The sequence below is a fragment of the Physcomitrium patens genome, chromosome 4, assembly GCF_059467195.1.
Source record: "Physcomitrium patens ecotype Gransden chromosome 4, ASM5946719v1, whole genome shotgun sequence".
NCBI classification, from domain to species: Eukaryota; Viridiplantae; Streptophyta; class Bryopsida; order Funariales; family Funariaceae; genus Physcomitrium; species Physcomitrium patens.
The window spans coordinates 11,243,957-11,257,718 of NC_143413.1; the positions used below are offsets into that span (position 1 = coordinate 11,243,957).

Here is a 13,762-nt window from a genome sequence, read left to right on the forward strand (position 1 = left end):
GTCTCAAGTTTCTTAGCACCAGCCATGACAATACATATGAGGTCCTGAATCACATATGTGCTCTAAGATGAGCTTTTATCTAGATTTATCAAAAATGCTTCCTTCTAAAAATATAGAAAGATGATATGGCTAAACTCGTTGCATTAATGCAGACCAATATTGAAAGCCATTCTCTTTGATTCAAAACAATGAGATATATCCAAGAAGCACTTTTTCAAGCTATGGCAAGTGCACCACTATTTCTCTTTGCTTGTACACTAGACTCATCACAATTCCACACCCTATCTAAAAGATATCTATGCGAGGTATATAATCCATTTAAATTATCATAAAAGCTCTACACATTATTATTTTTTTGTACAATGCTTTTTCTTTAAAAGATGTGAGGGCTTGTACCTCTGAAGATGTGAGTGACAATTTTTAAACCACCTCAACAATCCATTGGGCTAGAATATAATGCACAAGCTTGCTCTTCTCTCATAGTTAACACTTCTTGAATTTCCCTCTTTCTGGATGTTTGCACTTCATAACACCACTCTCAAAAAGTTGTGTATGAATTATCATGATTTATAGCTACACCCTCTTTATGATTTATAATGCTTACACCCTCTTTAGCAGAGAGCATAAAGCCACTCTTATTTGCTCATTACTACATAAAGAATTTCTTTTACCTTGACAATGTCGCTTCAGTATTGCCTTGATTGTAGTGGTTGCAATTATCGGTTGGTGACATGTAGTAATGTTGTTCAAAAGCCCATGATGTCCTCCACCTTGGGGTTGCTATAAAGCAACACACCACTCTTCTATTGCACCCTCATCCTACCCATAGCTCTACCTGAGATGCCTCTCTCTTTGCCTCAATGGCATCTTCCCCACTCATTCAGAACCACATTGCTAGGGCCCTACCTATTGAGACTTTCCATGTCTCTCCCTACTCTTTTGCCAACTTCACCACCCCGAAAAAATTTCCTGCTCTGCAAAGGCAAAATCTCAAGAGTTTATAATTGTCAATTTAAGTCCATTTCCAGTTGCTTCAACAAATGCCACTCTGCACCCTGATTGCAATGTACCTGGTTGATCCTCCTCCCCTTTGTCGTCCAATCGAGTTGCCAAATTGCGACTCTTCTCATACATGGTCGTCAAATGCCACCTTGCGCAGTTTGCAAATTACAGAATTTACCCCTCGCAATCAAATTAATTCCCACGCATTGACCCAACCCAATTCAATTTCAAGATAAACAGATTCATCTTCATCACAAATGCTCATTGAAAAAACACTGGCTCAGGGGACTCTGACTGCATCCCTGCACAACTTGAGGGAGATGGAGAGTGTGGTTTAAGAAACGCTCAGCCAGGGAATTTTACTCCAAAGACCTGTGGCCAAACTCGTCACTAAAGCCTACAGGTTCCTGGTCACCGCTGCATAGATGAACGCCTCTTATAAGCTTCTGCTGCAGCGTTTAAACTTGTGTAGAGAGGAGGATTAAGAGTTTAATAGACATCAGAGCTTGGGGATTCGTACACGCTTTTGCAGATGTGTATGATAGCACAAAATAAGACGTATGATCCTGAGAAGATCCACAGAATCTTGAGGGATGAAAATATATTGCACATCAAAAAGCATAAATAATAGGTGTAAAAGAAAGAGTTCAGTCTAAAAATACATGTTTTCAGTTCAAGAAGAACCATTCGTTCATTTTAGAAGAATAAATCTATGCAACTTGAAACTCGAAAATGCTTCATTCAGAAGCACAAATTCCACCAATTACGGATACCAGCCCTCCGCCGCAGTCCTATATGTAAGTCTGAAAGCCAAGAGCACAGTCGTAGCTTCAGCATTACGTTAACACAATTCAACGAATGCAGACAATTGTGAATGATTAAGTGCATACAAACACAAAATGTAGCAGGGAATCGTACAGCATTGCGTACCTGATTGATGTATGACAAGATCGGCAAGAGAACTAGCAAAAGTGATTGTAGCCGAAGAACTGCAAAAATTTATGTGTAGTAGCCGAATATTTTACATGTCCACCTGATCCTGGGTGTAACCAGGAATTTAATGTAAATCGCCCACAGTAGCTCCAACGGACGGGCCTGGGGGATTGGTGGCAGGGGGAAAATTCTATTTAATAATGGGCATTAGATGCAATACGTCTGTTAGCCAAGGGACAATTAAATTATAAAATTAATTGCTAGGCGTATTGATGAGAAGATAATGGAGATGAATCCCAGTTTATGTGATGGACGTTGTTTCACTTCGCGGGTTAGCAAACTGATATCTCAAGTTTTGATGACGTTGACAAATCGTCATAATTATCTCCGTCTTCAGAGTTCTTATCCGACTCATCTTCTCTTGCCTCCTCGATTATTGGGAGCTCTGCCCAAACGGGATCACTAGCATTGGCTGACGCTCGTTTGAATTCAAGAGGATACCCGTTTGTTGGTAGAGAAATACGCTGCCAAGGGTCTGCAATCTTCTCCCCTTCTATAACCGGATCCATCACTGGAGAATTGCCAGCAGAAGATTCCAGATATTTATAGCAGGTCACCAAATGGTCACATACCAGACCTGCTGCCTGCATCACTGAATACATAGTTGTCGGACCCACGAACCTGAAACCTCTACGTATTAGCTCCTTACTCAACGCCTCGGATTTTGGTGTCTTAACAGGCACTTGTTTGGCGAGTTTATATTGACTAACAACCGGCTTATGGTTGACGTAACTCCACAAAAATTTGCTCAACGAGCCATACTCTTCAATGATCTGACAGTATTTGATGAACAGTAGTTCTGTTAGAAAGAAGGTCATAGCTCTGGCTTGAAAATAGGATAATCGGAGATAGAATATATTTAATAGCATTTGTATGATCTGAACGGATTTCCATCATCAATGAAGATTTAACATCTTATGTCGGAGTACAATGATCATAGATCACATCCAACTCGATGGATTTGGAGACAAATCGACATCGAGCAAGAGTTCCCTCACAAGGAAAGAAAAGAATGAGTAGCAAACCTTGAGAACATGTGCTGCATTGTCAACAGCCCCTCTCACTTTCGCTTCTGGAAAGCATATGGACGAATCTGCTATCAGTGATAGTTTCTTCTTCTCATCGAACTTGGCAACAATAGCTGGATCAAAATTCGCAAATGCGGCCCTGATCCCATACCAAGGAGCAACATCAGCCCCAACATTTTTCAATAAATCATATCACGTTTCAAGAAACCTAATAACCTTACCAATGCAACATGTAAGCATTGGGAGCGCTGTGAACCTGAAGTTATTGCGCCTGGCAAGGATGGTGGGCCAGCTTAACTCTGCCTGTGCACCCTGAAGCACAATCAACTCAAAGAGAAGCCTAGACACAGTACATTCACATGTTAAGAGGATGAATAGGTACACAGGGAATGCAGGAAACTTCAACCTTGAAATTCAGACAAAGAGACGGTTTAGAAAATATGAAAGCATGCAACTTCCAAAATCCATGTATAGCATAAATAAAAATTACTATACAGTATTGCCTCTACTAAGTTATCCCCTACTAAGTTATATCCTCTGCAAAGTTATGGAAAGCAGAGGAACGGACATGGTTAAGTTATCCCTGCTAAGTTACAACCTCCCATAAGTTCTACCCTGATTCTATTCTAGGATGCAAACTGTCCCCATACCTTAGTAGAGATAACACTGTACAACGTAACACCTCAAAGAGAGTCAGATTTTTATCTATTAATATCACACATGAAAGAGAATGAAACAAATTAGAAGTAATGATGATTTCTTACAACGATACCACAGTTAGACAAGTCAATCTAGTGGATTAACCGTAAACCTGCGCAGACCTAAGATTAGAGGTGACTGGAGCTTACTTGTCATCATAGATTGGAATGGCCCACTCACTGTCATGGTAAGCAATATGGACGTCATCTGCAAACCATGTCAACACGCGTCATCAGTACTGAGCCATCCTGAAGACAGAGAGGCCATCAGAAAAGAATGCTACGTGGCTACTTGAACATAATATATAGATCTGTAAACATCCAACAGATTGTGTCTTAACTTCACGTCGTCAACGCAGGATGGTGTGGAAGGCATGAAAATCTGGTTGTAACATGACTCTAGAGGAGCAAACATTGGATAAAGAAACTGCGTTGAGGGCATCGCGGAACTCTCACCACTCTGAGAAGTAATCCATCCACATCGTTTCTTCGTATTCATGGTTATTGGGTTGACCGGAAGAACTTCGGGTGAAATAATCTCTGTGGCCTTCGATAGTCCTGAACTGTTTCGCTTGAAACTTGCAATCCTTAGCCTCTGAGTAGGAACCTCCTGCACTATACTCAACGTTGCTGTAGCATCCGATTGTTCAGAAGATGCATGCAAATTGAGATCGCTGCTGCTATAAGACATATTCTGCGAGCTCTCACAAGACGGCGTCAGCGAACCCTTTCGCGTCGTATTAGTCAGAGTACTAGCTTTTGCCTTCAACAGGCTAGGAGCGGTGACGTTGGAAGAAAACTTATTCCGTCCAAAGGGTGCTTGGCTCGGAGACACCGCTGCTAAATTAGTGACAGCGGAAGGTTTGCCATTGTTTGATCTTGATGAGACTGGAACACCAGTATGTTGACCAATGAGAGTAGGAACCTGGGTCAACTTTTTTTCAGAAGCACGGGGTGACGGGGGTGTGGGTGTATTTTTAGAAAGTACCACAAGTTTCCGTGCAGCTGGAGACGGAGATGCAGGGCGGGTTGTTACAGTTACAGAAGTTGTTCGAGGTGACGCACCAACCGAAGCACGAGCTGAAGGAGACGCTGGTCGAGGTGTTAATTTCACAGAGGATGATGTCAGACGGGCTGTTCGGGGTGTGGGCTTCACTGAAGGAGAAGTTGGGCAAGGTGTCAGTTTAACAGAGGTAATAGAAGGCTTGGGCAAAGATTTCACAGAAGTGAGTGGAAATGGCACAACAACACCAGACAACTTGGGGTTCTCTACACTCGGGACACCACGGGGAGAAGAAGAGGGAGACGGTCGAGGTGATATCTTCAACGAAGTGAGAGCAGGCCTCACAGAAGATCGCGCTGAGGTTGGAGGAAACGGGACAACGACGCTTGACGACTTCAGATAATCAGCACTTGTGCCAGAATGAGAAGAAGAAACTTTGATGGACACATTATTCACAGAGGCAGGTCTGGGTCTCGCTGGGGATGTCCCCCGAAATCCCTTCCCGCCGGAGAGTCCATTTTGAGACAAAGAACCCGGGGCTTTGGCAATCTGCCGCAAGGGTGATGCCGGCCGCGGCGCAGCGGTCACAGTGGTGCAAGATGAAGAGGTCTTTGGTTGTTTCAAAGGAGACGCAGTTCTTGGCGAGGCAGTGATGGTGGCAGAAGCAGATGATGCCTTACTGTGCCTTGAGGGAGATGCAGTGCGTGGCGGGCCTTTGTCAGTAGTGGCAGCAGACGAGGTCCTAATCTGTATCGCTGAAGAAGCGATTCGGGGTGGAGGAGTCACAGAAGCAGAAACTGACGAAGTCTTTATCTGTCTCGCCGGAGAGGCAGGTCGTGATGGAATAGTCATGTTGGTAGAAGCAGAAGAGGTCCTGATCTTTCTCAAGGGAGATGCAGGTCGTGTTGGCGCAGTCACAGTAGAAACAGCAGTTGAAGTGCTACGAGGCTTGGCCGTAATTCTTGAGCTGGTGGAAGAACCAGTTCCTTTAAATTTTGAAGAATTGGGCACAGAAGCAGGGCTCTCAGATTCCTGAACAATTCGATCACCTGTTTCCCCGCCATTCATGGGCCTCAATGCTGCAACCAATTGATCTCGCCACTGCAAGATACACAACTTACACCACTCATTTCTCTGCAATATGCCTAAAAAGAACAGTTCACTGGTTCAGGTAACATTATTTGCATAACTAAGGATTTTGACAACCAAAATCTTTTCTAACAAAAGTTCGCTTACCAAGCTACAAGATCAGTCACATAAATCAACAGTGTATGTTATGCCAAGTCTCCAGCATTGCAAACTACTACACTAAAGAACTGAGTTTATCATCATTGGATTTCTTTCAATAACGAACGAAGCGGCTACGGAGAGTTAGAAATATATACTTGGCAAGTCCGTAGTAAGTTCATAGTAAAGAAAGTAGGGGTTGACAGAATACGGACCGGCAGAGCACTCGGCTGATCAGAGTTTAAAATATTTAAAGAGGCTTCCTTCAGTTCATGAAGAACCTTTTCATTGTGGCTTCCCGTAAAAGGCTCAGAATTTGGTACTAAGGACAATAATACAGGAAAAATTGTTGATGAAATGGATGGTCTTCTTTCTGCTATACCTATCAAACTGCAACGCAACTACAGTTGAGAACAATGGCATCCACACTGCGAACAAGACACAACTTTAAACTAGTAGCAACATACCATATCAATATATCTGTGATATCAACAGGTTCACAAGGAGACTTTTCTTTTCCGGTATTTTGTGTACAACTGTTCTAAAGCACTAGAACTAATTAGGTTTGATGTAGCTAAGGGTAATAACCTGTTGATAATTGAAAACGCAACCAAACAAGAAAGGGTCGGTGCTTCTGAAATCTGTAGCTGGTTCAACAGCAGTCCAAGATTATTGGAAGCTTCCTGCCTTAATGTGTTGGCATCTAAAGTGGGATGACCACCAGCTAACCAAGTCGCATGAGACTCTTGAGACATACCTGGCCCGCCAGTTCAAAGTTCAGTATACATCCTTGACAAGAAAATATTGGCGGAACACGAAAATACAGCTTAGTGCCACCATTCTTATAATTAAATAATATCATAAGCTAGAGTGAAAGTGCAGTTAAACACCAGAAATCTGTTGATCAGGTGGCAGATTCTTGGAATCAGGCGTGAAGAGGAGAAATGTGGACTCCACAAATGCCAGAGCCAATAGACGCACATCATCATTTCCGTACTGCAACTCAGCAAACAGCAAGTTTCAGTACGTATAACACTGACAAAAAATTACAGAAAAGGCTTCATGTTGGACATTGAAGTGTTCATTTTTGGCATGGTTAATTCACGTCATCAGCACACATTGAAAAAGCATCGCACAACCAATAAAAAACTGAAAATCTCATTTAGTTTTCTAAGCTGGAGTACGTGCTTGCCTGAAATGCAAGGGAATAAACGGCATCTTTGAAGCGGACCATCCAATTCCAACATTCCAATGTGCTTTGATCAACCACTCTGCCATCGGCACTCTGCACAAATTAGACGACCATCATTTAACCAAATCGATAATTCATCGCGACTTGTTCCAAGATTTATGAAGTCCCGCAGCAGATGAGGATGTCATTGTATTATGATTTGGAGCGCTAACAGACTATCATATCATTCTAAAAAAGGAGCAACAGCGATAAGAATTTTGGAGTACCTGCAAAGTGACCTGTTCAAAAATGATTCGGAAGATTGTACTACCACTAGTGATAGATCGCTGAACAACTGCTGATGAGGTATCTTGCAACAAAGAAAGTAGAGCAGGAGCTACGACTTGCACATAGTCGATATGATGCAGACCTGCTTCTTCTATTTTTCTGCGCAAGCATCACTAACTCATTTGAATTCCGGTTTCTTAAAAGAAGCTACAGTTTGCTATTTGAATGTTCCACGAATACAACTCAATGAAAGTGAGTCGCGAGAACTGAACATTAGTTCAAAGAAGAACAATGCATTACTTCTTTTGATAAACGGTGACCTCTCCTAGTTATTGCCCTGACAATGGTCAACACATCCCTAAGACAATATAGATAAGATCGAGTCGTAAGATGCTTCAAAACTCGCATAGATCTAACCATTTCAGCTTTCAGGCATTCGCTATGGGAAAGTATTCCAGGCAATAAATACCTCAAACGTGGCAAGATTAAAAGCCATGATAGTTGCTAGTCTTACTCAATAATTCTTATCCATTAGGATTTAATGAAGGAATTTACTTCCAATAAGAAAGGGAATCATAGCTAGGTGACGACGTCCACGTCCACGTCCACAAGCTGCCGGAGTACCGAAGAGTGAAAGCAATAGACGGACGAAAAACGGAAAACCAAAAAATATCGGGGCAGAACTTGAAGAAGAAAAAGCAATCACTCGCGAAAAAGCTAGCTCTTTCTTTTCGCATTCTTGACATTGATGAACAAACTGAGCGCGTACGGAGCACGATAGTCCAGTTGCGAACGCGGAGAATTCAGCCTTGAGTGAACTAGCTATGCTCAAAACCTTCTGAAAGATATTCGAGGCGGAAACGACCACGATTTTTTAAACGCAGTGACTTCACCTAATAAGCGTAAACTAAAATCGTTGCGGAATGAGCCCCAACAGGAACACGATTATTTGGATGATCGAAGTAATAAAATGTCCTATACATTTCTGTTGGAGTCTGTGTAACTCTAGTATGAGTGTCGCAATTATAGAAGAATGCAGTCGACCGGTGAATCAGAAAAGTACATCAAAATGACTCGGTTGCGTTCAGAGAACCTGTCAATGCACAAACAGCACTAAAAGACGCAGAGCAGGAGTGTAAGAAAATACTCACTTAACTACAATTTCATGCACGGGATTTCCAGGGTCCACCTGAAATTCCAACAAACGAGGAACAAACTCGAGGAGAAATGACGGTGGACTCTGTTGCGACACAAGCTCCATCATCTTGTTCAGAAACTCTGCCTCAGCTGACGCCTCCTGCTGCATCTTAGCCTCACTTGAAAAAGCCAGGGCGTTCTCTCCAACCTCCTCCATTGTCCCTGGCTGCTGCGCTGCCAACCGTACTCCACACTCTCGCAAGCCTCGAGCCTCCAGCCTTGCAACTAACTCATCTCCGTGACATGCATGAAGATCCACATTGCCAACACTAAGGACGATCGATCATCTTCTTCACTCATCCCTTGTGTGCATAGATCACGAAATGACAATCCCGAACGGAGTGCCGCTTTGACGATTGTGACGATTCCGATCGAGAGCAAGAGTTATGGAAATGATCCAGAGTGAAAAGGAACAGTACCGAGAGGCTGGAAACAGAGTGGACACCAACGAAGCCCATTAGGGTAGCAATCGATCTCCCGCCCAAGAGCTGGCCTGTTCAAGCTCCAGTGCAGTTCTGACATAGAACGGGGGCATCAACACCACCGAGACGCAAGTTCACAGCGCGGAACATGATTAGTAAGTTCCAACACACTAATCTCTCTCTCTCTCTCTCTCTCTCTCCCACTTCCAAGACCGTGGCCTGGAGTGCCCCATGTCTCTGTCTCCTTGGTCGCTGCAGGCTCTTCACATTTTGTCAGTTCGTTGCAAGCGTCAATGCGGTTGCGTGTTGCCACCTGTGACCACCACATTCATCCATAATTTCATCATTCATCTTTCATCGGCTTTAGGACGCTGCCCATACTGTTGTGGTCGTTTCTTGTTCGATTTAGAAATTGGACTTTTACTTTAAAGGAAGATGTATTTGTTAAAAAATGTCAACAAATAAATGTCAATCTATAAGTTAAATAAATTGGGTACAGAAAAAATCGCAAGTTGTGAAAGTGCAACAGGGAGTGAAAAATTGTAAACAACAAGCTCAATCCTTTAACCAGTAGTAACTTCGAAAATCAATATGGTTGTTAAAAATCAAGTATTAGTTAAAGTTATGGAACCATATACAACTAGGTGTCGTGTAAACAAGAAATCAAGATTATTTTTTTAGTATCCAAAATATTAAAAATAAATGAATTGTGATGGCAGAATCTTAAAAATCTCTTTGAAGTGGTACAAAAAGTATCAGTCTAATTCTTTTCACATGAATTTCTTATATTGATGCGTAAAAGGTAGATAATCAATGATTTAAAAATAAAAAATAAAAAATAAAAAAATATATGTGTGATTAAATTACATATAATAAAAATGATGATTTACAAGATAAACCAAAATTTAAGACAATGATTAATTGGATTCTTCTATTAATACATGTTATAATTTTAAATTCTACAATATTTTTTTAATCTAAGGAAAAAATTTTAAAAATTTTAAAAATTTTAAAATACTGAACATCCAAGAAATTACATATCTAGATAGATAGATATTCAATTACTTAATACCACAAACATAAGAAATAGAATTTTAAAATATTCTCTTGATTTTACAAAAAATTGTTAATATTTTTTAAATACTAGAGGATTTAGGTAATAAATTAGAGATAAAAATAAAAATAAAGATCTCTAAAACATGTATTAACAAGATTAGGGTATACTACTAAAAAAAACTATATTATTTAAATATTAAAAATAGAAAAATAAGTAAAATTTAGTAAAATTAGTTTCAAATATATAATTTTTTTATTATATCAAGGCCTATCTAAACAACACTTAGATCTATCAGTCATATGGTTATAATAACTTATTTAAGAAGTATTTATTTTTAAGAAGCCATAATAGAAACAACAAACAATTTGGACACCAAGCTTGCAAGTCTTATAGTCCTTAGAAAACATCTATGGGACCCTCTTTTAAGTTATTATGTATATAAATATATTTATTTGTTTATTTATTTAATTACTACATTGATTAATATAAATACAAAGAATTTTAGTGACTTACATCTTCACATCTTTAAAACAAATCAAGGATCTTTGTGATATATATTTTTTATATATATATATATATATATATATATATATAGGATTAAAAATTATAGTTGTAAAATTTCCATATTAGTATATTTATTCTAATAATATGATTAATTATTAGGTCTTTAAAAGTTCTTTATAATGTAACATCTCCAATATTATACTAATATTTCCAACTATTTAGTTATATTGTAATTTTATTTATAATAAAGTATTTATTATTTATTTGTAAATAAATAAATATTTTTAAAAAATCCACTTATAAGTAAATCTATCCAATTATTTTATTGATATTTTAGATTATTATATAGATGTTTGTCAAAGATTTTATTGTTATGTTCAACAATCTGCTAATAGATATTCTTTGTAAAAAGATTAATCTTAATGCTTGATTTTTTTTAAATGATTATTTTCAAAACTATGATACAAATTGCAATCTTTAGTCTTCTATAAAATTTCTTAAGAATCCTTAAAAGTTATAACATATATAAAAATTAGATTCTAATTATACATATTTATTTTTATATATATTATAACATACATATTTATAATTATTTGTGTTTAAAATTCAAAATTAAGTGTTATATATGTATATATATATATATATATATATATATATATACATATATAACACTTAATTTTGAATTTTAAACATATATAAAAATAAATATGTAGTGAAAATCTTTATTTATAATTAATTTCTTCTACTCTACAAAGTATTCTTTTATAAAATATTTAGGAATAAAAATAAAAATACATTAAAAAGTCTTTAATTTGTCACAAAATTACTATCTAATATTTCTAGTAATAGACATATATAGATCTTTTAATTTTCTTTGATTTTGGAAGATATCAAGGTATCATTTAAATTTATGTTGGAATTAATATTCAAGTATTTGTTAACAATTATTTATTATATGTAAAAAATTACAAATATATTTGTAAATATAAAAATAAAATATCACATAAAAGTATCTTTATTTTGATTTATTAATTTACTAATTTCACCAAAGTTCTAAATATCTTTTAAATTAGTACTTGCTAAGTCTTTAGTGAGCAAAGTTATTCTAATGTTTTCAAAATTGATATATATATATATATATATATATATATATATATAACACTTAATTTTAAATTTTAAACACAAATCCACAATGATTTATTTTTTGAAATTTTTATCATGAAAATATAAAAAGATTTGTAGCATACTACAGGGTTTTTATTGTTGCAATTTTTTCTTTATTTCATTTCAAGTGTTTATCTATTTTTTATTTATTAATCATTTATTATAATTGTGTATATCATGTCTGATTTCACATTTAACAACAAAGTATGTAGAAGCTTAATAGGACACAAGTTCAAAATACTAACCTCTTTTTGATGGGGAGAGGTCTATAGTTGCAAAATGTGTCTCCATGCAAATTTCTTCAATAAAATGGTAACAATTTTCCTTCTTCATTGTCTCTTCAACCTCTTTGCAATCTAAATACTATTATTCCTTGTTTGATGTATAATGCTTATAACATGACAACCCCACTACTTTTGATTTGCAATGCACCAAGCCTTGTGCAAAGATCAGAATCCTTCTACCAGTCTTTCCACTCTTTTTCTAGTTGATATTACACTTCCCCTTTCTTTTCTTATCTTTTTTCTTTTTTTCTGTTTTTTTGTTCTACTTTGCTCTTCAACTTCAAAGCATGATGACTCACCACTCCATATTTGCTAGATTATGTTAAGCTTAAATCTATCCATCTGATTTTCCCCATTTTCTCAATGCTGGTAATGTTTGAAGATTATGACACCACCCACTTACTTTGAATTTGGAATGCTTTAAGACTCATGCAAACTTTTGATGACTAAGACATACTACATAACTTATACTCATTCCATTACCATAAGAAATCACAAGTTTTTTTTGTTTTGTTTTGTTTTGTTTTTTTTTTGGTATTACCTTTTTTAATTTTAATTTAAAATTTTATCAGTTTTTTTAATTATCTTAGGTGTGTATTAGTCACCATGGACCAATTTTTATTGGCTTGCACACACTGCAAACTCCAGTTCTACAAGTGGTTTCAATCAACTTTGTTTTGTTTTTGTTTGCTTTTTTTTTTTTTTTTTTTTTTTTTTCTGTTGTTTTTTTTACTTGCATGAAGTGCATATTGAATGGAAGCCAAACTAAACCACTCACTTTACATGGACACCTTTATGTATGGTTATAAAACTAGCATTGCTGTCTAAATAGGCACATTTAGATATGATATCCTACTTTGGTGGAGGCAATGAAACTTGTTGAGTATCAAACATGAAGAGACAAAAGAGTAGAATCTTCATTGTGATCAATATGGTGTCACTTGCTATTAATACTGAAAGCTTTGTTTGTGTTTGTATCTGCAATAATTTTTGTTTGTGAGTAAGATCAACTTATTATTGTCCCTAAAGCTTGATATATATATATATATATATATGTTCATCCTTTAATTATTTGTGTGTTAATGCTAGGCATAAACTCTTTGCAAACAAATTTGACATGGAAAATACCTTGTTATCACAAATAAAAAAATAGAAAAATAAATGCATTTGTTAAAGCTGGTTAAAATATAATAAACTCAAAAATAACATAGAAATTACTCTGTAAGTTATTTCAGATTATGTGAAGGAAAAAAAGAGTTTATTTTGATGTATTACTTCACAGCACTTCTTCAATAAAAAAATAAAATAAAGAAAGCATGAGGAAGAGTGGAACAAGAAGCTTTATTTTTACAATCAAAATTAAACACATGTAACCAAGGACCCACTGTGAATAGGTGAAGGAATATGGAAAAAGGAGAAAAGAAACCTACATTGCAAAGGAAATCACACCATCAAAATTATTGTTGTTGGAGTGAACAGAAACAAAATTCTATGCCAGAAAAGACAATTTCACTTGTTGATATTATTCAAATTATATTTGATGCAGTTGAACAGAGGCAGAAAGTGATTTTTAGACACTATAACATGTCATTTAGAAAAGTAATGGTTGGTGCTAGCAGTTGGGAACAAACACAGTACCATGGGATTTGGGGTTGGAATTCTACAAAAGGTCCACAGCTGCGGTTCCCAAAACTTTTCACGAAAGCTCCATTATAAATTAATAA

The 13,762-nt window shown here is 37.0% G+C and overlaps 1 protein-coding gene across 2 annotated transcripts; it reads right to left on the reverse strand.

Moving 5' to 3' along the window:
• Positions 1–1,565: 1,565 nt before the first annotated feature.
• LOC112281893 (uncharacterized) lies at positions 1,566–9,104 on the reverse strand. Of its 2 annotated transcripts, XM_024518887.3 has the most exons (12): positions 8,562–9,104; positions 7,410–7,569; positions 7,144–7,236; positions 6,842–6,947; positions 6,540–6,708; positions 6,167–6,341; positions 4,178–5,825; positions 3,872–3,929; positions 3,280–3,363; positions 3,021–3,162; positions 1,933–2,768; positions 1,566–1,805 (listed from the first exon to the last, which is right to left on the reverse strand). In XM_024518887.3, the coding sequence occupies exons 1-11, from the start codon at positions 8,762–8,764 to the stop codon at positions 2,268–2,270; spliced, it is 3,339 nt and encodes a 1,112-aa protein (XP_024374655.1). In that variant the 5' UTR covers positions 8,765–9,104; the 3' UTR covers positions 1,566–1,805; positions 1,933–2,267. The 2 variants fall into 2 exon arrangements, with proteins under 2 accessions (XP_024374655.1, XP_024374658.1); XM_024518890.3 differs by lacking the exon at positions 8,562–9,104 and having other exon boundaries at positions 7,144–7,222; positions 7,410–7,549.
• Between the last annotated feature and the right edge of the window lie 4,658 nt (positions 9,105–13,762).

Bases quoted from the DNA above. Each gene is read 5' to 3' on its own strand.
- LOC112281893 (XM_024518887.3), bottom strand. From the start codon at position 8,764: ATGGAGGAGGTTGGAGAGAACGCCCTGGCTTTTTCAAGTGAGGCTAAG. The intron at 6,709-6,841 runs GTGTTTAACTGC...CTGGCGGGCCAG, and splicing joins ACCTGATCAACAGATTTCTG to GTATGTCTCAAGAGTCTCAT. The intron at 5,826-6,166 runs GTCCGTATTCTG...TGTATCTTGCAG, and splicing joins ATCAGCCGAGTGCTCTGCCG to TGGCGAGATCAATTGGTTGC.